Consider the following 21,998-nt stretch of genomic DNA (forward strand, 5'->3'; position numbering starts at 1 on the left):
CACACATTGCGTTCGGATTCCTGCTCGATATTGCTCGGAAGGAGGAGGGAGATGGATGGGGAGGGGGATGTAAAAATAGAAAGAAATGAGCGTAAAGCGGCCGGAGGGGGATTAAATAAACGCACAAACAAAACAATAAAAAGCAAACGGGGAAATCCAGCTGAACCCAACACAACAGCCCCACGCGGATGAGTGTGTGTGTGTGTGCGTGGGGGGGGGGGAATCCACGCGGAAACTCGCCCGACCCACTCAAGCTGCGATTCGTGAACCTTAGATTTTACCGGAGCAGCCATGATTGCTGGATGGGGGGCGGGAGGGGAAAAAAAAGGGGAGGGGGGGGGGGCCTCGTGTGTACGTGTGTGTGTGTGCGTGTGTACGTGTGTGTGCGCGTCCCTGCGTTGTTGCATGGGCGAGGGGAGAGCGTGCGGGGTGCGGGCGGGTGCGGGGCGGGGGCGCACCGCCCTCGGGCCCCCCCCCTCCCCGGGCCAGCCCGGAGCACCGCCCGGCTCCGCACCGCCGCGACGCCACCACGGGGGGCCGGGCACCCCTCGCCCCCGGCGGGGCGGCCGTGTGAAAGGAGGCGGCGGACGGGGAGGGGAGCGGGGAGGAGGAGTGTGTGCGTAGAGGGAGGAGGAGGAGGAGGAGAAGGGGGGGGGTGGGGGGGGAAGGAAACCCTCATGGAAGTATGAAGGAGATGGTGGGAGGCTGCTGTGTCTGTTCTGATGAGCGGGGTTGGGCGGAGAACCCGCTGGTGTACTGCGATGGACACGGCTGCAATGTGGCGGTGCACCAAGGTAGGAGCGCGGCCCCGCATCGCGATCGCGGGGCACAGCGGAATAGAGGTGGGGTGGGGGGGGGTTGCGGGGGCCTCCGCCTCCCCCGCCGGGAGCCCCGGAGGCCGGGGGAGCGGGGGCGGGGGGGGGGGGGTGCTTTGTTTTCTCCCCATTGTTCCAAATAACGGTGTTGCCGACGGGCCGTCTCCACCGCGGAGCCTCGCGGGGGGGAGCGGGACCGACCGTCAGCTGCGCCCCGGGGTTGGGTGCGGGGGGGGCCCGCACAGTGCGGGGCTCTGAGCGGTACCGGGAGCCGACAGCCGCCGCCGGCCGCTTCCTGGTGCGGTGGGAGGGGGGGGGAACGACTGTACGGCCGGGAGAGGCGATGGGGGGGGGGGGGAGGTCGGGCATCGCGGCATGGAGGGGGGTTAAGACCCTCCGCCCCCGCCGCTCCGTGCCCCGCTGCCGCGCATGGCCCCGTGTAACCCCGCGGGGGCGGCCGCGGGCCCGGCAGCCGCCACCTCCTCCGAGGGCAGGGAGGAAGCGGCCCTTCTCCTCCCCGAGATAAGAGCGATTTGCATTTTAAATGACTCGGAGCACGCCCCTAACACACGCGATGGGACCGGAAAGTTTGTCGGCCGCTCATCTCCCAGGAAATAGAGACGTGCGCTCGTCTATGCGTCTTTAAATCCAACAGAGAGGAGCGGAGATCGACCCGGCTGGTTTGTTTTGAACAGCATCGAGGTTTCTGGTCTCATCTGGCGTGTCCGTGTTGCCGTCTGTTATTATCCCATCCATCTCCCCGTGTATCTCAACCCTTTCTTGAGCGGCTTGTCCGGCCGTACGAGCCGCCTCCCGTATTCAGGCGCTGCTCTGGGGGTCCGCAGGTGGAGCTTTCTTCTTCTTTTTCCCTTGCTCGGTGCTTCTGTGCTGAGAGCAGGTGATGGGAGAGGGGGGTGAAGGAGGAAGTGAAGCTGGCCAGGCTTGCTCTGCTCGGTGCCTCCTTGTTGGGTCTCTCTGGAAGGATGTTTGGCTTTTGAATGTTGGTGGCTCTTCCATTCTTCCCATCTCTCATCGAACTGCATGTAAAGGAATGGTTTCATTCACTGCTGTTTATTGGAGGGGGTTAAAGGACATTGATGTCCTCCCGCTCGCTGCCAAGGTTCATCTGGACGCTTTGATTTGGTGGCAAGAATGGTTTCTAATTGTGGCACTTAAGGATGCTTGCTTCTGGGCCCCATGGCCATGGAGATGGATGTGTTGGCTGCCAACAGCAGCCGGGTTGTGTTGCTTTAGTAGAGCTGGAACATGATGGAGAACAGTGCTGGTGTGGTTGGAAAGCACAGCGGTGTAGTGGGGAGCAGAGCAGCGTGTCGTGGCTGCTCAGTTTGCCCCCATGCACAGCAGCAGTGTGGTGTTTTGATGGGCTTCAGGTTCCTAAAGAGCAAATTCAAGGCCTTTAACAAACACTGGAAATGAAGAAGAACATTTGCAGATGACGTTTTCAGCTCTGCCTTCTTGACAGCCTGCTTTCCTTCTTGTTTTCTTCCCTGTTTTCCTGTTGGAAGCAGCGGGCACAGAAGCTCACGCTGGCTCCAGCTGAGTGCTTGCTGTTGGCCCTGAGCCTGTTGCTAAAGATGGACCCTCAGCAGGCTCCTCTGTCGTTGCTTTCCTTGTTAGTTTCTATTTCCCTGTGTCTGTGCCTTGGCTCATCTTGCAGTCGTCTCTCTCAGCTGAACTCCACCATTGCGTTCGTTTTCCTGGCTGGAAAGTGGAATAAAAGACATTAGAGAGATGGAGAAGAGCCTATTGCAGGTCGTGGCTGCTCCTTTCCCTGGGGACAGCTCCGGATTGCTTCCAGCAGGATATTTTCAGATGCTTTGTCCAACCTCGTTTCAAATGTCTCGAGTGGCCGGGATTCCATTCCGACTGCCAGCTCACATCTGAAAGTGGAATACAGGAGATAGAATTCACTCTTTCCTGGGTGAATTCCCCCACCTGGATGCACACGGCTGTATTTTTTACCCCTATCTTTAGCAGCTCTGTTGCTATAAACCCACCTGTGCGGTGCTTGGCTTCACCAAAGCTCCCTTAAGGACTCAACAGAGAGCATCAGTGGGCAGACAGAGGGAGAAGGGGGTGGACTTCAAGCAACACAGCCCTATGGGACAAGGAGGTGAATGTTAGAGGTGTGGGAGCTGCAGTGTGCAGAGGGAAACCACTGAGACAGTCCATAGGGGTGTGGAAAGCAAGAGGGGGATGCCTGGTGCAGCTGGGTGAGCAAGCAGTGTTGTTAGGGGATGGAGTTAACACATGGTCTGTTCCTGGCGTGGTTCTGCAATACCTGAATTTGATGCTCAGCTCATTCCCTTCATGATGCTGAGATGGTATTTTACCAAAGGGGAAGAGGATGCTGCTTGGGTGTAATTCTTGGTTCTATTACCTGCTTCTGATTGATGAGACATGAGTTGGTCCATATAAAGACGGTCAAATGAATGTTTCTGCTTCCCTTACAGCTTGTTATGGGATCGTCCAGGTTCCTACTGGGCCGTGGTTCTGTCGGAAATGTGAATCTCAAGAGAGAGCCGCCAGGGTGGTGAGTACAGAGCCCATATGTCCCTATAGGGAGCAGGCTGGGACAGGGCCCTTCATGCCACTGCCCTGAGCAAGGGATCCCAGCTCTGCCCATACCCTGCAGTGTGACTTTAAGCACAGCATTCACCCCTCACCTTCCCAAGAGACCAGTTCTCTTTCCAAATCTTCCCCTTCGTTTCTTATTTGTGCAACAGGAGGGATTATATCAGAGGGTTCTTTAAATGAGAGCGCTGCTAAAGCAGCTTGTAAGCAAGCCTATAGTGAGTTTGCATCTGGAGACCTCAGACATCATGGTGTGCTTGTAAAAGGCTGCAGCTCTTCTGTGCAGCTCCTCAGGACGTTTTGCAGTGCTGGAGTGTTGTCATCACCTGAGATACTGCTGCATGGGCTGGCATTTCTATCCCACTTGCACAAAGAGTTTGTTGCATAGAGGAAGGAAAGGACAGGATGCTGGACCAGGGCTTTGTTTGTGCCTGTGTAGCAACTGAACCACATGGAACACCTTGCAAATGTTCTCAATTAATCCTGGTGAGGCAGGAGAAGTGGAACCCATCAGACCAGGAGTGCCCCTGAGGTCTGTCTGCAGGGCAGTTATTCATATGGGCTGGGAGGTTAAAGCACAGCAGCTTCTTGCAGTGCCTGCCTATGTGAGCCCTAATCAGATAGGGCTGCTGCTGCTGAGAGCCAGGGTGTGGATCTGTCAGCTGTAGTGGAGATGTTGCCTCTGCTCTGCCCTAAATCCGAGATGCTTCCCTTCCTTCTAAGTGGGTTTAGATTAAACCGTGGCCTTTCTCAAATGCAGAAGAGCTCAGCTGGGATGGTCAGCACCGGAGGATGCTCACGCTGCTTTCTGAGCTAATTCAGCTCATTTTTGGTTGAAGCCAATGGAGAGGATCTCTGCAGATTTATGCTCCATCCCAGCTGGGCTTTGCTGACTGCAGGACAGAAGTGTAATCTGCTCCACAGATGGACGAAGAACTTGGCAAGGATGGGCGGATGAGGGAAGTAGGTATCTGTGCCATGCATCCTGCATCGCACTAACTCATCCCTCATTGGAAGTGGGAGTGTAAACAAGACCAGACTTTCAGACCTGAGCTCTCCTCCCTTTGTGAGAGGCTGCTTTTATGTGCCCGGCAGTAAAGAGGATCAAATGTGTCTCTGAGCAGCTTTACATCCTGCAGGGTCGTTTCAGAGCAGAGAAAGGAATTTGGGTTTCCTGAATCTCTTTCCCCCTGGCTCCCAAGCAAAGAGAAGCCCTCCAGTGGAACAACAATGCAACCCACAGTAGTGCAGAGGTGCACAGCTCCTCACCTGCACTCATTACAAGCACTTTCCTCTTGTGCTTCAGGCACTTGCAAAAGCCTCCAAGGTATCAAGGAAACCAAAGCATCAGGGTGGTTGCTCATTCAGCTCCCGCTCATTGAAAGGGGTTGGGCACTTTATGGTGGGCTTCAGTCAGACCCTTCCATCCTGCAGCATTCAGCCCTGCTGCTCTGATAAGCAGTGATAAACTTCCTTCCCAAGCATATCTGGGGGGTAACTTCCTATCTAAATCCTTCCACCTTTCCAGCCATAGCAACAGATGGGGTAAATGAATGAAAAGAAAACCTTTGATGTAGTGTGATCAGAGTAAGGGAAATGAGTCAGGCAGGTTGTGTGCTTTAGAGGGGCTCCATCTCGTCTTTGGTTTTGGAAGGAGCTCAGCACCCTGTCCCTGGGTCCATAACCCTGGGGGGGGGGGGGGGTAGGGGATCAGGAGCTCCAACATTGGTTTTAATCGACCAACTCTGCTCTTTTCCCAAAGAATTAAAGTAAAAACCCCCCCGAAGGCTGTACAGGTTGAGTGAAAGGAGGAGGAACTGTTTAATCCCTGCCTGCATCCCGGCTCAGATGTGCGGGTCCCTAAAGGATGCGGCGGATGCTTTGTGCTTACCGTAAGCAGCTCAAGCCCATCCACTTTGTAATCAAATTGTCTGGCGAGCCCGGTGAGCTGCGATGGCCAGAGGGCACTCATGTGAGGGATCATGTGAAGGCTTTAGCTGTCATTTAGAGGCAGGGCTATTAAAAGTCTTGTGTGGGGCCGATGGAGCTGTTAACCCCTCTTGTTACAATCAGAGCTTTGCTAATCGCGTGGTGGGAGAGCCGCTTTGATCCGAGGGGTGGAGGGGAGAGCGGAGGGGCCTTTTCAAGTGCAAATTTCTTATTCCAGTGTCTCGGTTCACCCAGTTCTTTTTTTCTGTCTTGGCTTTCCATGCTAATTGTGAGAGCCTCTTCGTCAGTCTGGACCCGGGCAGCAGCAATGTGAGCCTTGTATTCCAAAGCAAAGTTGCAGGGGAAGTGAGGTGGGAGATGGCTTTTGTCCCTTGGTCACTTATCTGTGCACTGAGAGCTGGGATGAGCCTCCCTGCTTGCCCACAGCCCTGCATTGAGTGTGTCTGAATGTCAGCAGGAGGAGAACTGAGCTCCATGAGGATACCCACATCAGTGTAAGGTCTTTGGGGATGGGTGAGGATGCCCATCTCTATGGAAGGTCTTCAGGGATGTATGAGGATGCCCACCTTTGTGGAGGGTCTTTGGGGGTGTGTGAGGATGCCCACATTTTGCTATGGGGCTGGGCTATCCATGGGTCCCATTGCCCAGCTGTTGGAAGTGTTACAACAGCCCCAATCACGAGACTGGCTGGAAAGAAATATATCACAAGAGAAAGAGAAAAGGAAGGAAAGAGGTGAAGATAGATGATGGCTTCTGCTTCTTTGCCTTCTGCTCTCTGAGTCATGGTTTTCAGTTTTACTTCACGACCGCAAGGACCAAAACTTCTCTTTAAAAAGCCCCATGAAAGACAAGAGCTGCCTGTGGCCCTCAGGTTTGGGCTTAAATGTGTCCGTATTACAAAGCCTGACGCAGCTCAGTGTCTTTTTATACCCACACCACACTCAGCCCTCCTTCCACTTCCTCTCCTTGAAAGCAGCCCTGTCTTTCAGAAGCACATTCTAAACCAACCAGCCCTGTGCCCTATGGGGGAGGGGGTCAGATTAAACTTGTTGTCTCTGCTTCATTTCAAGAGATGTGAACTGTGTCCCCACAAAGATGGAGCCCTGAAACGGACCGACAACGGAGGTGAGTAGCCCTGTGTTGAGCATTGGGGTCCAAGCAGCTCTCCTGGCTGCAAAACAGTTCTCCTTTTGAGCTGTGTGATTCTGTAACCATAGTGCCCAGTTCTGCCCATCCGAGTGAGTCCACCCTCATTCTAACCAATGTCTGTCAGTGCAGTCAGCGTGGATCAGCCCCCAAAGGCTCCTGACCTTCAGGCTTTCTCAGTTCTGTCCTACCCAGATGGAATTTCAGCTTGTACATCTGATTTGGGAAGCGTCTTGGTGGCTTCAGATTGTAACCTCGCTTGGCTTGGAGAAAAAGAGCCTTCTTCAGCCACTGATAGCAGCCAATAAAGGGAGCTTTGTTCCCACTGGCACAGGGCTGCACGTCAGGCTTGCCCCCATCAGCATCACTTACTGCTGGGATGCTGTCCCTGGGTTTGGGGAGATCTACAGCACTGGGTTATGAGTCTTTGGGATGCTTTGAAGGGCACTGAGTGCTGTGCAGTGCTTTCCCCCCCCAATAAACCTCTGCTTCCTCCTTTGTATTTGCCTGTCTTTCTCCCACAAAGGCTCTGATTCCTAACCAAGTTCCAACAAGCACGGTTTCAAATCTAATATCTAACTCAAGTTGGCTTCCTTCCTATATTCTCTTCCTTCTTTCCCTCTCCTGCCTGTCTGCAGCCCTATCTGAGCAGCGGGCTCAGCACGTTTAGCACCGCTCTGCCTTTGCTTCCCCAGGGTGGGCCCACGTTGTGTGTGCTCTCTACATCCCAGAGGTGCAGTTTGCCAACGTGCTGACCATGGAGCCCATCGTCCTGCAGTACGTCCCACACGACCGCTTCAACAAGGTGAGCCCTCTTTGCTCTCTCCCTGCCCCCAGCATTGCTTATCCTGCCTTGCTTTGTAGCTTCTTTTGGTCCTCCACGTCTCCTATCAAACTTACTTTAACCTCTGGGTACTGAGATCTCGGAACTCACAAAGCAAACCCTTCTTGCAAGTAACATTTGATCCCTTCTTTTCCTCTCCCCCAATGCACAATCCTTCAGCTCCTTCAAGCTGCATGTTTATTGCTCCTTGTGTTGATGAGATGCATTCGTTGTTTGGGGCTGAAGGAGGCTGAGAAATAACCATCCCAGGAGGGAGACGATGTGAGATTTAGCTCCTGAAGGCTTTGCCTCCTGGAGAGCAGCAGGAGCAAAGCAGTCTGCCTCTCTGACAGATTCCTTTTTCCTTTTGTTTGCAGACCTGCTACATCTGTGAGGAGCAGGGAAGGGAGAGCAAAGCAGCCTCTGGTGCTTGCATGGCGTGCAACCGGCACGGCTGCCGGCAAGCTTTCCACGTCACCTGGTGAGCTCCATCCACTTTGCATCGGTCCCAGTTTTGCTGTGGCTTTGGGGTTGCAGCACACGGTGGTGTGTCCCTACACACCCAAATCCCACCTGTGTATGTAGGGGTATCTCATCCCTGCTCTGTTTTCCCCAGGAAGGCTGAGGTTTCAGCAAAGCCTTCCCCAGTTAGAATGAGGGCTGGGGATTTCCCTAGGACTGTATGGAATCCAAGGAGAGAAGGGATGAGTCATGAGCCAGGAATGTTCCTTTTCCAGCACAGCACATACAAGAGGATCATCTAAATGATATGATGTTAAGGGCTGATATCCTCATGTAGCCCTGCAGTCTGAAAGCAGCGTTTGCCCATCAGCAGTAACAGGGGGATTCCCAGCTTGGTGCAGATTCCTTGTGTGCTTTCTCCTTTAAGAAAAGCAAAAGTTGCTCAGCAGTTTGGTAGAAAAGCAATGATTGTTGTTGTTCTTCTCCTTCTGATTGCGTGTATTTGCAGTGCCCAGATGGCCGGGCTCTTGTGTGAGGAGGAAGTCCTGGAAGTTGACAATGTCAAGTATTGTGGCTACTGCAAGTACCACTTCAATAAGATGGTGAGTTTCGGATGTAAGGCATCATCTTCATCCTGCATTTGGCTTCCTTGATCCCACTTGTATGGAAGAGGCAGTCTCAGGATGCCAAAGGGGTGTTTTCTTTTAGAGGGAGGGTGCTGAAGGGCTCTGCTTGGTACAAGGGATGGCAGGAGATAGGAGAGGAGGGCAGGGAGTTAATATGTACCCTGAGCAGGAGGTGTAATAGAACAGCCTGAGCTTCTGCCATAGGACAGGGGGAGAATCCAGAAGAGAATTCAGTCCCTCGTGTTGTGAACCATTCACTTACTGAATGAATTAGTGAAATCTGGGCCCTATAAAACTGTTCCCTCTCTCTGTTCCTGACCCCCCACCCCTGCTCTCCATGATGCCCCTTCCCCACTGACCCCAGAAGACCTCACGACACTCTGCAGGCAGCTCCTTCATTGCTGGGAGGAGGAGTCGGTCCACGTCCCCCACCCAGGAGAAGCACCTGTCCCACCACGAAAGGCCAAAGAAGGTGAGATGTGTGCAGAGCAATGAGTCCTAAGGCAGAACAATGGAGGTGAGGAGGGGGATGAGAGCACAGGGAGCATGGCTGGATCCTCAGGTGGGCTCTGCAAAGAGCTTTGTGCTCAGAGATCTGAACCGTGGCTGCATTTCATGATGGGAACCCAGCGAATAGAGGGTGGGGAATGGGAAGCCAGGTTGTGTCTGGATGATAGAGGTGTCCTGGCAGAGCACAGCTTTGCCATCTCTGTATTATGGCACGTGGATGTTGTGCTGTGGGTTCCATCTACATGGCTGATCCCTGGGAGTACTTTGAGCTGTGATCTTAAACGCAAGAGCCTGATAAACTGGGGGTCATCGCTCTCAGTTCCCAGATCCCAACTTTTAGGGGACTGATGGTTAAACTACGCTTTGGCCAGCAGCTTAATTACCAACAGCAGCACCACTTACTGTCCCATAGGCAGTGCTTTGTGCCACCCGCATCAAGTCTACTCCTGAAAGCAACTTACATTTGCTAAACAAGCTTTTAGAAGGGCACTGCGTGCCAGATCTGATGAGAGCCAGCGTTGTTTGTTTAACTGTGCTGGTTAAGGTGTACTCATCAAAACTGCTGCAAGGTTACAGGCCGTGTTAACAGCACGCCGGGGTTCATCATTAACCAACTGAGCCACGTGATGAAGGTTTGTATTTCAAGGAGAAATAGTGAGCACAGAGGGCAGAATCCCAGCAGAGCTCTGCCTTTCTCCCTTTGCACCCCAAAACAGGGGTGTAGAATCCGCAGTGGAAATAACATTGGGAAGAGGGGGGAAGAAATGCATTCAGTGCCATCAGTTTTTAATCCTGCATGGGCCAGGCTGTGGTTTTTGCTTGGGAAAACCCAGAATGATTCCAACAAATGACCTCTGCCTGGTTATTTCTTTGCTGTGGGCAAAAGCCAAATTACACCGTGGTGATGTGGTGACCTGATAGAAATAGCAGTGTGAGTTTTCTAAGCCCTGCCCTCAACGTGGGGCTGCCTGCTTGTTTTCATGTGCGTGCTCTCCCCTTGTTTGCAGTAGGCGTCCTCAGCATGAATAAATGATGCTGAGTGGGTAATCATGGTGACCCACATCCAGCAGCAGCCCCATGTCATGCTGGTGGGTTATGTGGCTGGAGCCTGGTGGATCCCAGCCCAGCTTTCAGAAGCAATGTGGCCATGCTGAATGCCTGCTGGCACCCTGCTGGCAGGCTCAGCTGAGAGCCCATAAGCTGTGTGGGCAGGAAAGCCGTCTCCCTCTTTATTTACAGAGGTTATCCTTTAATATCCAGCTTGAAATGCTGCCCACCATGCCCATGAGGTGCTTGGGAAGCTTGCCCAAACCTACCTGATAATGTGTGCAAACAAGGCAAGCCTCACTTCCCAGGTCTGCACGTACCCGGTGACATCAAGTCAGTTTCCCACTGGCGACGAGGCTCAAACATATTGGGAGTGTTTACTCCTCGTGTGTGTGTGTGTGCTCAGCTGCTGGGAGGGGAGGAAGAAGGAGAAAGAGCATCTGTGCATGGGTTGGGAGGTTGGCACTGCTCTGGAACGTGCTATTTTTAGGCAGGAGCAATCCGGGGAGGGGTGGTGGGAGGGCAGGGTTGGGTGATGGGCTGGGATGGGAACTGACAGTGCAAAGCTGGGGGCTGGCAGAGCTTTGTGTTTGCACAGCTCTGTGCTGGGTGTAGGCTGGAGGGTCCATTGGGCAGCGCTGCTTGCTGGCTTGGAAAGCAGGTCAGCGCCAGGGGGAAGCAAAAGCAGGAGGGCTGGGGCTTTATTTATAGCTTCCTGGTGTTGCTTGGCACTGTTATTGGCCTCTGGGCTCCTTCAGAAGCATGCAGAGTCCATCTTGCTGCTGTGGGTGCATTGAAGCCCTGGTGGGGATGGGGGCACTTGGTGCAGTGTGGGGGCAGAATCTTCTGCATCCCTGTGAGGAGGGCAGGCAGCACAGAGTGGGGCTGCAGTGGCAGAGCAGCAGGGCTGGGGGTTCTAAGGGTGCTTGGAATGGGCAGGGAAAGGGGGATGGAGGGAGGCAGCATGGGCATGCAGTGCCCAAATAGGGGCTGAGCCCAAATAGGGGCTGAACCCAAACTGGGGCTTCCTGCAGAGTTTGGGAGTACATTATATGGCAGGTCGTTGTGCTGCTGCAGAACAGCTTTGTCCTGAGCCTGTCCACCTATATGGCTGTCAGGACCCATCCTGCAGAGCTGAAGGCAAAACTGAATGCTCATAGAACAGTGTGCAAGCTCTGGGCTGCAGGTGCTCTGCATGGCATTCAGTGCCTCCTCCCAGTGCTGTGCCAGGCATTAGAAAATAGATCCCCATTGATTTCCTTGGGGTTGGTAGTGCCATGCGTGTGCTCTGCCCTGTGGGAGCCTATGCAGGGTTTGTTTAAAAGGAGAAAGAAAGAAAGGATGAAAACAATAGCTCAACACCAAGAGAGCGCCCGGATGACGCACAGGGGTTGAATGAAGTGCAGATGTTCTGTCACCTATATTGTCTGCTGGAAATGCATAGAAAAATCAATTCCTGTGCCCTATGGAGTGTAGTTTGTCCCACCAGGAGTGGATGGGAGCACAGAGATGCTTTTCCCAGTCCTGAACCTCAGTCTGCTCTCATCTAGCAGAGGAGCCTTGTTTGATATAGCATCCTTGTCTGCTTTCTGGGGCCTTTTGTGATGCAGGTGGGGGGATGTAGGAGGGGGTTTGGTGCCCCTCTGCCCGGTGCCTTCCTCCTCACTGCCGCTGCCATGGCTGCAGCTTAGAGCTGAGTCTCCTCCTCCTCCTCCTCCTCCTCTGGGCAGGGAGTTCAGAGAGCCTGGGAAAGAGGGAGGGAGCAGCAGAGCCTGCTTGGCTCTTCCCAGCATCCTGGCTCTGCCCTCCCTCCTTCCCTGCCCAGTCTACTTTTAATGATCCCATTGCCGGTGTCCAGCAGATTAGAAGAGGGGGGCTCTGGGAAGGGGGAGCAGGAGGGACTGTGCACAGCCCTTTTTGGCAGCGAGAGATCCTGGTTTTTTCCTTCTCTGCTGGTTGAGCTCAAAGGGAGACTCTGTGGCTCCCTCCTCCCCAACCAGCCTGGCCTGCTCCGTGCCCCCATGCCAAGCTCCAGCTGCTCAGCCTTGCATGGGGAGAGCTTGTTTTCCATGACGTTTGTTGTTGGGGGCAGCTTTGTGCTCCTTGCAGCTCGCCCAGCATGCCCACCTGATGTAGGGAGCACCCAGCAGATGCAAGGTAGGGCTCAGCTTTGGCTTGTAAAGATGGGATGCGGGCAGCGAGAGGTTTCCTGCACACAGTGCATCCTCTTTTTCTCTTCCTCCTCCTCCCCCTCCCATGGGTTCTGCTTCATGGCACAGCCATGTGGGTCTGGAAGGGTTTGCAGAGGAATGCTTGGGTGATGAAGGTGTTGGGCACGTCAGAGCTGGGTGCAAAGCAGGCACTCAAGAAGCAGGGGATGGTGCTGCTGCCCTCCGTTCCTCCTGCCCTCCCTTCTTTGCACCCTGTGGTTCTGGCAGGAAGTATTTGGAGCCTTCCAGTTCCTGAAGAGAACCCACAGCTGCTAAGGGAGGCCTGGGTTGCCTTAATGCATAACAGCATGAAGCCAGGAAGGACCGAGCTTTGTGGGCATCACCATCCTACCAGCACCTGCTGAGCCGTGGCACTAATTACAGTGCCCATTTAACACAGGGCACTGCATTGCTCTGCTCCTCATCGGGCTGCAGCGGCAGAGCACCACGGCGTCTCTCCGTGGGGCAGATCTGCAGTTCATGTGCAGTTGCTCAGCACATAGAATCAGGGCCAGATCTTCAAAAGAGCTCCGTGCCCAGCATTTCTTATATGGGAGAACGTGATGGTTTATTCAAGCATCTGAATGGGAACTGAGGCGTTCCAGAAATCTGGTCCCTATTGTGCAGGCAGGGCTCTTGCTGAATATGTACATATGGATGCACTCCTACAGAGAAGCAGAACACTGCTCAGTTGGCTGTTGCAGACTGAACCAGCAGCGAGGGGAGCTTGTTCAGCCAGGAGACGGGCAGCGTTTTGGAGCTGGAGGATGTGAGTTTGGCTGTTAGCATCACAGTGACATTGTGGGAGGTTTTATGGCTCGCAGTGGTGACAGCCAGGACATTCCTGCCCTTCCCCACGTGGCTGTGGGTGTGTGTAGGTGTGTAGGTTCGATGTCATAGCCGTGACTTGGCTCTCTCTTGTCCTGTCTTGACTGTGAATGTGAAGTTAAATGATTCCAGCACCGTCTCGCTGGTACTGACAGCATCATTCTATATTTCCCCCGTTGCACCATAAATGCACTCGGGTCTGAAAGCAAGGGGATGGGCTCTGTGTTATAAGGAGGTGTGTGACCCTCACCTTCAATTCTATGGCTCTTGCAGTGTGTTCTGGTTTGAGAGCACCCACCCAAGTGGGATTGGGGTCCCCAGCTCATCAGTGCTCTGTTGTGTGCTGTCAAGTGAATGCAAATGTTTGCTGCTGCATCCCATCCCTGCCATAGTCTGCTGCCAATGGTAGCACCAAGGCTTCTGTCTGCAGGGGGAAGGAATCTCCATCTTCTAGAGAATCCCTACCATGGGACTGCTGTGTTCTGAACACAGTCTTGAGGTGAGGATTCAGCTCCTGGGGTAAAAGAGCTGTGTGAAGGATTGGGACCCTCCTTACAGCCCATTCTCCAGCTGATTGAAGCAGGGTGGGCAGGACTCGGTGTGATCTGAAGGCTCCCCATCTTTCTGGGGTTTGAGTGAGAGGAAGAAATAGGATGGAGGAATGAATCTGAACGGTCTGGCTGCAGTTAGATGGGCCCAGAGCAGCTGTTCTCTGCTGGGAGGGGAGGTGGGGTCAGCACTGAGCGAGCTCTTTACCTGTGCATGTGTAACTTGTGCTGAGGTCAGAATCCTCCCAATGGCTGCACGGGGTGGGTCTGGGAGACCATCCAAGAAGGTAAGAGAGTAAAGGGGCGCAGAGCCCCCGGTTGGGGAAATAGCAAAAGGAAAGCTCAGGTTACTTGAAATCAGGCAGAGCTTGTGAAATCCTTCCCTATCTTCTTAAGCATGAGCTGATTTTGGGGGCTTCTGTCGATATTCTGTGCTCCAGATGTTGGCTGCAGCTGGAGCAGAGATAGCGGGACGCTCCCAGGCAAGGAGATGGGATGTGGGGGAAGGGACATTGGGCTCTTGTGGATGGGTGGGGAAGGAAAGAGGAATATGAATGTATGGTTGTAAATCCACCCCTACACACCCTCCTTTCTTTTCCCTTACAACCGCTGTTCTCAGCATAAGCCTTGCAATACTCTCTGATTTCTTTTGCAGAGTCGTAAGGACAAAGAAAGACCTAAACAGAAGCACAAAAAACGGCCAGAATCTCCCACCAGCCTTCCAACACCCACGGTGCCCATCGCTGCAGAAAAGGTACTGAGCCCATAGGGTGAGAGAGGGAGGGGGAAACCACACTGCTAGGAGGTGGGATGGAGGATGAGGAGAGGGGCAGAGAAAGAACTTTTTGTCCATTGCTTGTGATTCCTGATTTGCCACGTTCTCACTCACTGCACCCACCTCTGGGATTTGGCACAGCAGCTGCCTGGGTGTCTGTCAGCACTGACAGTGCAGTGATGGAGCTGGAAGCGCCCGCCTGTTCTGCAGCAGATGTTCAGATTTAAAGCTCTCGCAGAACAGATAAATATCCATGATTTGGCCTTTCCTGTTGCCATACAGTAAACAGCTCAGGCAGGTAGGCAAGGCTTAGGGGAGGAGCTGTTATGCTTTATTAGTCTGGGGCCATTCTGGGTTAGGATGGAGGAGGATTTGCTGTGTGGGGCCAAGCCTGGAGCAGGGAGGAGATTCAGGATAGGGATGGCACAGTCAGTCTGAAGGGTCCCAGGCTGGGAGATGCAGAGAGCTGCAGTGGGATGGAACAGAGCAATAGCTTCTGAGCTTCAGTCACTCCTGGTTTCCCTGTCAAGGAGCTCAGCTCTGGCTTTGGGGAGCAGCAGGTTTACCCAGTTAACAGAGCTGTTGGGAACTGGTGGCCTAAGAAGTCTGTTTTCAAGCTAAACCTGAAATCTAAAACCTGACTCCTGGCCAGGTAAAGTGGTGGCACACAATTACCCACTGTCTCCTCAAAGCCCCGCCAGGCCTTTATAAATAAGGGGGGAAGTCAGCTTTCAACTCTGTAAGCCATAATGCAGGAGATCCTAATGACTGTAGCTGTGCTTAAGTGACTCTACTCTCGTGTACACTCGTGTGAACTCCCAGCATGGGAATGGTTCTTCGTGACACCTCTGAGCCCTCCCCATGCCTCTGACATACGTCCTTGTGCAGTGTGGTTGGCATTGCTCTCAGAGAGGGGCAGATCCTGGGGTTCAGGAGCATCCTCATGAGAGCAGAAGGAAGGAAAATCCCCCAGCCGTGCTCATGGATGGAGCTTGGGGATGCTTTCTGCAGTGGGGTGTATTGGAAGGGATGGATCTGTGCAAGGTGTAGGCTCTCACTCATGGCCATGCTGGCTGCTCGCAGCTCCTGCAGACTAAAAAGGGAGCATGAGAGAGGTAGAAACCATCCCTCCCCTCTGTGTAATACTCTCTGGCTACATTTATTTCGAGCTGTTTGATGTGGCCCATCCAAACCTTCCAAAATGCTGCCAGCTCGTTATGCTTTGGAAAAGCTTCTTGGAAAGATGGCATTTGTAGAGAGAGCTCAGGGCAGAAGAGAGTTTCTTGCCAGCAGAGCAGCTCACCAGCAAACCTTGGCTCAACCAGAAACATCCACTTGCTGCTCTCAGGGTCACTGTGTGTAGCTGGGGCTCATTGCTGGCTCTATGGGTTAGCAAGCACACCAAGCAGCACGCTGCAAACCCCACGAGGAGCCATCCTGCCGCTCTCAGTTGCACTTGCAGTAAATCTGCAGGCTTGCAAGCCACCCCAGCTGCCTCCTCCTGCCAGCTGCAGACCTCACGATCACTTGTTGACACACACACACACACATGCTGCGTGTTTGGAGCTGCAACATCTGGCTTTCTCTGGGGTTTGTAATGGAAGCGGCGGATGCTGGGGGCTCCCCGCACCCATACAGCCATCAGGTGTTGAAGGAGGTTGTGTGTGTGTGTGTGTTGGGGGGGGGGGATGGTCCTGAGGTTTTGCAGTGTGATTTGAGCTCTGGGGGTCTGCCAGCAGGGCTGGAGCTGCCAGATGTTGGGAACCTCTGCACTGTGCCTCGCTCAGGCAGATCTCCGGTAGCTGGGATGGATGTGGCAGAGGTTGTGCTGGTTCCCCCCTGCTTGTCAAAGCGTGTCTCAGCATCAGATGTTTGCTGAGAGCCTTTCAGCATCCCTCAGCCTGACACGGCTGTGAATCAGGGAGCAAAAAACACAGCCTTCAGCCCATCTCCATCGTGCCTATAAGGAGCACAGCACAGTGCTGGCTGTGGGCAATGATGCTGCAGCTCATCTGAGCACCTCAGCCCAAAGCTCCCAATGGAACTGTTTGACCTCTGCTGAGCAATCGGGTTTGGAAGGGCAGCAGATGCACACAGCCTGTCCGGGTGGCTGCTCCGACACGTCACATCTCCTTCTTTCAGTGCATTGTTCCTTGTTTGCATCCTCCCTGCTTCTCCTCACCAGTAGTTTAATCCAGGGCAAAGCAGCTCTGCGTTTTCCACGCTGCACAGCCTCCCCCCCCCCACCCCCTTCTGCTTTCCGTCAGTGGTTCCCTCTAGGAGCTCGTCCCTCCAATCAGAAAGCAAAGAGATGCTCTTCTGATTTCCCATCAATAAATTAATGAATGAAGAGCAGCTCGGGTGCTGCACAGTGTCACAGAGAGGCCAGCAAACAGGTACAGCCCCATGGGGACAGCGAGCAACACGGGGTGGGGGGAGGAGGTGCATGCATCCCTGTGCTCTGTGCTATATATGTGGCTCTGCTCTGCTGGCTCAGGGCTGGAGCAGGAGTTCCTCTCCTGTCACCTCCAGCTGGGCCAGCAGGTTTGCCCTGCTGATGTTTTACTTCAAACAGCTCCTCAAGATGGAACTGCTGCCTCATTTTGTAAGGGCGCTCTCGCTTCCTCTGTGTTTCTCTGTTGGTTTTTGGTGTGTTGGGGTTTTATTTCCCTCCCCTCCCCCTCCCCAAATCTGCTGCATGTGCTCCCCCTGTGTGCGCCTGTAACCATTGGTGTTTGTACACATCTGTGCTGGAGGAAAGGTGATGGTGCAGAGGTTGGAGCTCCTGTTTCTATGCAATGCAGGCTTTACTCCAGCCCTGCATCCTCCAGCTGGAGGATCTCCTTTAGGGATGCAGTGGGATGGCAGCCCTTGTTCCTGCTATTAATATTGGCAGTAAGGGAGCAGCCCACTCCCCATTGGGTCACGGCTGTGTTGCACTTGGCAGGTCCACCTGTGTGTCCTGGAGGGCTGCAGTGCCACACTGAGCTCCATGGGGCAAAGCAGGGAGGAAACAAAGATATGGAATTGGGGGGGGAAGTGATTGAGTATGGGTTCAGTTTGGGGGCTCAAGCCCTTGCCCCATGTACAGGCTCTGCATGGTGAGGGGTTCCTGGTGGTACCATGTAGATCCATTTGGCAAATAGTGTGTAGGACCCCTGGTCAAATCCTGCCCCCCTCACCCCCCCCAAATGTGGGGGAGTCCATCAGGGTGGCCTGTGGGTCCAAGCATCCCTGCAGGTGGGTGTCTGCCCTCAGCGCTGCCCTCCCAGCCTTTCTCCCCCTCCTTTTTCTTTGTGCTTTTTTCTTTTTTTGGCCTTTAATTTTGCAATTAAGATTTATTTCCCAGCTCAGATTTCCCCCTCCCACCCCACAGTAATTCATGGCTTGCTCTGCACTCCCTTCCTGACGCTCCCCATTTGGAACATGTCCTCTCATGCGGTTTCCCTCTGCCCTTCTGTGGCCTCGTGCACCTTGTGTGAAGCTCCACAGAGGTGAATTTATGGGGTTGAGGGGGGGGGGGGGGGGGAGAATGTGGGGCTTTGCCTTTATGCTGAGGCATGAGCTGTCTCATTGCTGTGACTTCCCATAGCCCCCAGACACAGCTCCCCTTTCCCCCACCCGAGGCAGATGTGGAAAGTCAGAAAGATTTTCATGCTCCCTCTGAGATCATAAATCAGGAAGGCTTAATCTCCTACATCCAGGAGTCTGTGATGAGAAAATACAGATTCCCCCCCTCTCCTCCCCCCACCCTAATTTCCACCACTCCCTTCCTCCTGTCTTTCATATTCCCAGCACATCTGGTGTGCGTTAGGCCGCCAGCTGTTGCATTGTGCAGAGTGATTAAACCACGTGGGAGGAACGGGGAACGATTTCTATCTGGGCATTGGTGAGCGTGGATCACCAGCACTTTTTGCTTTAGCTTCCCCTAAGAAGGGGTCACCTGGAATCAATGCCAGGAAGGTATTGTGCTTCCCTGCATCTTCCTTCTATCCACTCCCATTACGAAACAAAAGGTGTTTGCACTGATGTGCAGGTGTTGCATTTGAGGCTGGGACCATCATGTTGGAGCAGCCTCTCTAATATCGATTTGCTTGCAGTAATACCTTGCAAGAAGTGATCTTTGCTGCTATTTTGGCTTTGAAGTGATGTGAAGGTGAAGGTGTCACATCCCAGATTGGCTGCCCACAGGGATCTGGTTTTCCATTCATTCTATCCCCCCTCCCCATGCTCATCTCTTACTCTTCTCTCTCTCACCCCAAGCTCCTGGATTTCTCAGCATCTGCTTGGCCTCTTCCCCCCCTGCTTCCCCATCTCCTGCAGGCTTACAGAGGGGTTTGGGCAGCATCTGTTGTTAGATGGTCAGATGCTGTGCAAAGCATGTGCTGCAATAGATCTGGAATGGCAGCAGAGGTGGGGGGACTCATTGCAACTCCCATCACAGCAGCAGGACAGCCGGGTTCTTCCAGGTGGAGTGACCTGGTGCGGAGAACAGCACACCTGAGATGTGCATTTGAATTGCATCCAGTTTCAGGTTGTGTTTGGACTCAATAACCCTCTGAGCCTGGGTGCCTTGTGCTGTCGGTGCCCTGTTTAATTTCCTGCAGTTAGATGGGATGAGCCTAATCCCTGAGTTATAAAGACTGGTGCCACCAAGGAGCAGCAGAGAGGGATGCTGTTGTTCTCCTGGGGGTAATGTGAGCTGGCCTTTGCTCCGTGGGCAGAGAGAGCAATTACTTCTCTTAAGGGGAAATTGGTAAAAAGAGCCCCTGCTGCGGCCACATCTGGTTCAAGTGAGTCACCTCCGTGTTTGCTGCTTGCCAGGGCTCCAGCAGCCACCATGAGGGGAGCAAAGAGACCTCAGAGGTCGGAAGATCAGAGGTGAAAGGCAAGAAGTCCTCGAGCCATGGCAGCAGCCACAAGGGGAAGAAGACGGGAAGTGGGAAGAGCTCGGCTGGGTTCAGCTCTGCATCTTCCAGCAGCACCTTCCAGCCTGCAGGTAAGGGGTGAAGGAGGAGTGAGGGTGGAGGGGGGGATGGCAGTGATGGTTTGCTTGGGTTCTTGTTGGTATCTCTTTATATCAGTTCACCAGGGTAACAGTTCAGAGCCTGTGCTTTGGAACTGGGCTGATTGCTCTTTAACCCCTTTGAACAGAAGGGGAAAGGTCTCGTTGCCCCTTGCTCCGTGCATGGGGGGAGTTTCTAAGTCTGAGCGTTGCAGCTCTGCTCCTGCGTGTGCCTTCTGTGCTGCAAGGGAAAGCAGATCCAGATGTCTGAGCAGAGGGAGGAGGAAAGGGATGCTTGCTCAGGCAATGTGGGCAGCACCTGCCTCCGCCTCCATAGGTGGGACTGTTCACAGCAGTGCTTTAAGGAGTGCTGGGGGAGAGACCTGATAGCCCCAATCCCCCCGAGCTTCCAGTCAAAACCTACCAGGGCTCCCACCTGCTCAGATTGCTTTTTTTTTTTTTGAGCTGTTGCCAGAACTGCTTGCAGGTTTCATCTCCTGGGACCCTGGTTGGGGCTGGAAGAAAGGTGATAGTGCAGGGGAGCAAACACGTGCAGGTTTGGGTGGGCTGAAGCTGCTGCTGTGCACCTCTCGTGCTTTCGAGAGGGTATCAGAGCAGCTGGGCAAGGCTGGAAGGTGGCAGTGATGTCTGCCAGCTCGGTAAGCAGCCTGTGACCAAGGAGCTGCCCTCTGACCGTGCTCTCATTGCATTGTGGGCTGAGTTATTGCCACTGCAAGCCTTCCTATGCCTGCTTCCCTGCTTCCTCCCCCAGGCACCTCCTGCAGCTCCTTGCAATGCTCCCAGGATTTCGTGGCATTCCCCAAGTTAGAGCAGGACGACGAGAAGTACCGCAAACCCGTCTCCTCCTCTTCGTCTTCCCATTGCTCCCCGCTGTACGAAGGCCAGAAGGGGGACATCTTCGAGCAGAAGGTGATCTTCTCAGGCTTCGGGTCCATCATGCGCTTTTCCACCTCTGCTGTGAGCCAGCCGAGGGGCCGTGATGCTTCCCCTGTGGACTACAAAGCCTCAAACCCCATCAGTGGCCCTTCGGCACCGGGCAGCATTACCACAAGCAGCAGCCACAAGAGGATGCCATCCCTCAGCATGGAAGAGGGAGAGGTGCTAAAGGAAAAGAAGCACAAAGGCAGCAAGAAAAACAAACACGGGCCTGGAAGGCCAAAAGGGGGCAAAAGCAAAGAGATGTTGGGTGCCCAGCTGGCTGGGTCCACATCTACGTCCTCGTCACCATTCTCCGGGGGGTCTCTTGTCAGCTCCAGCATCAGCAACAATTCACGGCCCTTCAGCCACACGGGGAACCTGCCCAGCCTCAGCATGGAGTCCCCGCTGCTGAGTTCAGGTATGTTTCACCCCCCAAGGGCTCCAGGTGTGCTCCTCCCAGCCCTGCTCCCTTCAGCATCATGTCTGTCTGGTGCCTGAACCTGCCTCTGTGCACTGTCCAGTCCCCATCCATCACTGCCAGGAGCTGTTAAAAACCCACCTCCAGTCTTGTGTTTCCATCGTGGTCTTCATCCCCTGGGTCATCTGCATGTTTGTTGGAAATGGGCTCATTTTAAGTGCTGGAAAACCTCAACAAGTCAAAGCTTCTTTTCTAAAGCGATGCAGACAGAGGGATATTCCCAGGCCAAATTGGAGCAACCGCCATCTGACCCCAAATGTGGGATTCTCAGGAGTGGTTCAAGCTTAACCCTTCTTTAAGAAGCAAAACCTTTCATCCTGGTGTGGCCACATAGGGTTCAAGGATGGGTGCACCATTAACACTGCAGAGGGGCTGTCAGCTGCCCCTGGCTTGGGGACCTGAATCCTGAGCCCTGATCTGGCCTGGGAAGGGGTGAGAGTAGTGGGATGTGTGGGCAGGAAGGGGTTAAGGCATCATGCAGGGGAGGGGCATGCAGCTCCAGGCTGAGGTTTGACACTGTTCTGGCAGCAGAACTTGTCATCGGTCTATTGTGGGTTGTTTGCAGATGCTCCAATTTAGGTCAGATTGCAAAGGAGGTTTAAGGGGGGGGGGATCTAATTCTGCTGCATGCACCCAGGAGCTGCAGCCCATTTGTCTGCACTGCCTGAGAGTGGAGAGGAACTGCAAGAATCACTGCAGCCTCCTCCACCATCACAACCTGAGGCCAATTTCTTTCTTTGGGTTTTCTTTCTTTTTTTTTTTCCTCTCCCCCTGGAACAACAAAGGAACGTTTCAGAGAGGAAGAGGCTGCCAGGACCTGCCCTCTCCCTGTTCATTCTCCCATTCTTCTGCAGTGGGATGTTGGCAGAGCCAGTGCTGGGCTGTGCTGCGTGCCTGTGCAGCAGCTCCTCATCCCTCTTCATCCCCCCCCAGACCCATCTCTCTGTCCCTGCACCTCCCCAGTCTCTGGGCACAGTGGAAGGGGTCAGGTTAACACAGCAGGAGTGCTGTCCCTTGGCTGTGGGTCTCCCTTTTGCTACCCACGTGTGGCTTTGGTGAGTGAGTGCTGTGGTTTCTGGGTGCAGCAAGCAAATGAGGGGAGAAGGCTGGAAAGCTGTGACACCTTTACTGTGACAGAATGATCACAGCTCTGACTACATGCTGGGCCACGAGATGCTGAGGCACACGCTGCATGTGGCCCTTCTGCAGTGCTGCCCTCCCTTGCATAGAAGCAGCACACC

General features: G+C 53.9%; 1 protein-coding gene across 5 annotated transcripts in view; it reads left to right on the forward strand.

Annotated features, from left to right (window-relative positions):
* Positions 1-578: 578 nt before the first annotated feature.
* The window catches only part of MLLT6 (MLLT6, PHD finger containing), a 33,241-nt gene continuing 11,821 nt past the window's right edge, over positions 579-21,998 (forward strand). For 3 of the 5 annotated variants that reach the window (XR_014940766.1, XR_014940767.1, XM_015885719.3), the window contains exons 1-10: positions 579-794; positions 3,290-3,369; positions 6,431-6,485; positions 7,202-7,311; positions 7,707-7,810; positions 8,300-8,393; positions 8,782-8,889; positions 14,216-14,314; positions 19,160-19,334; positions 20,113-20,697. Coding sequence is in view for 3 of the 5 variants with exons in the window: in XM_015885719.3 (XP_015741205.2) it covers positions 686-794; positions 3,290-3,369; positions 6,431-6,485; positions 7,202-7,311; positions 7,707-7,810; positions 8,300-8,393; positions 8,782-8,889; positions 14,216-14,314; positions 19,160-19,334; positions 20,113-20,697 (1,519 nt within the window). In the remaining 2 variants the exon portion in view is untranslated. Of the gene's footprint in view, positions 795-3,289; positions 3,370-6,430; positions 6,486-7,201; positions 7,312-7,706; positions 7,811-8,299; positions 8,394-8,781; positions 8,890-11,929; positions 12,132-14,215; positions 14,315-19,159; positions 19,335-20,112; positions 20,698-21,998 lie in introns of those variants that run through there. The other 2 variants (XM_015885720.3, XM_085532333.1) reach the window with 2 other exon arrangements.

Source organism: Coturnix japonica, unplaced genomic scaffold, assembly GCF_054131305.1.
Source record: "Coturnix japonica strain WE unplaced genomic scaffold, WE-NBRP24 Scf049, whole genome shotgun sequence".
Taxonomy (NCBI): domain Eukaryota; kingdom Metazoa; phylum Chordata; class Aves; order Galliformes; family Phasianidae; genus Coturnix; species Coturnix japonica.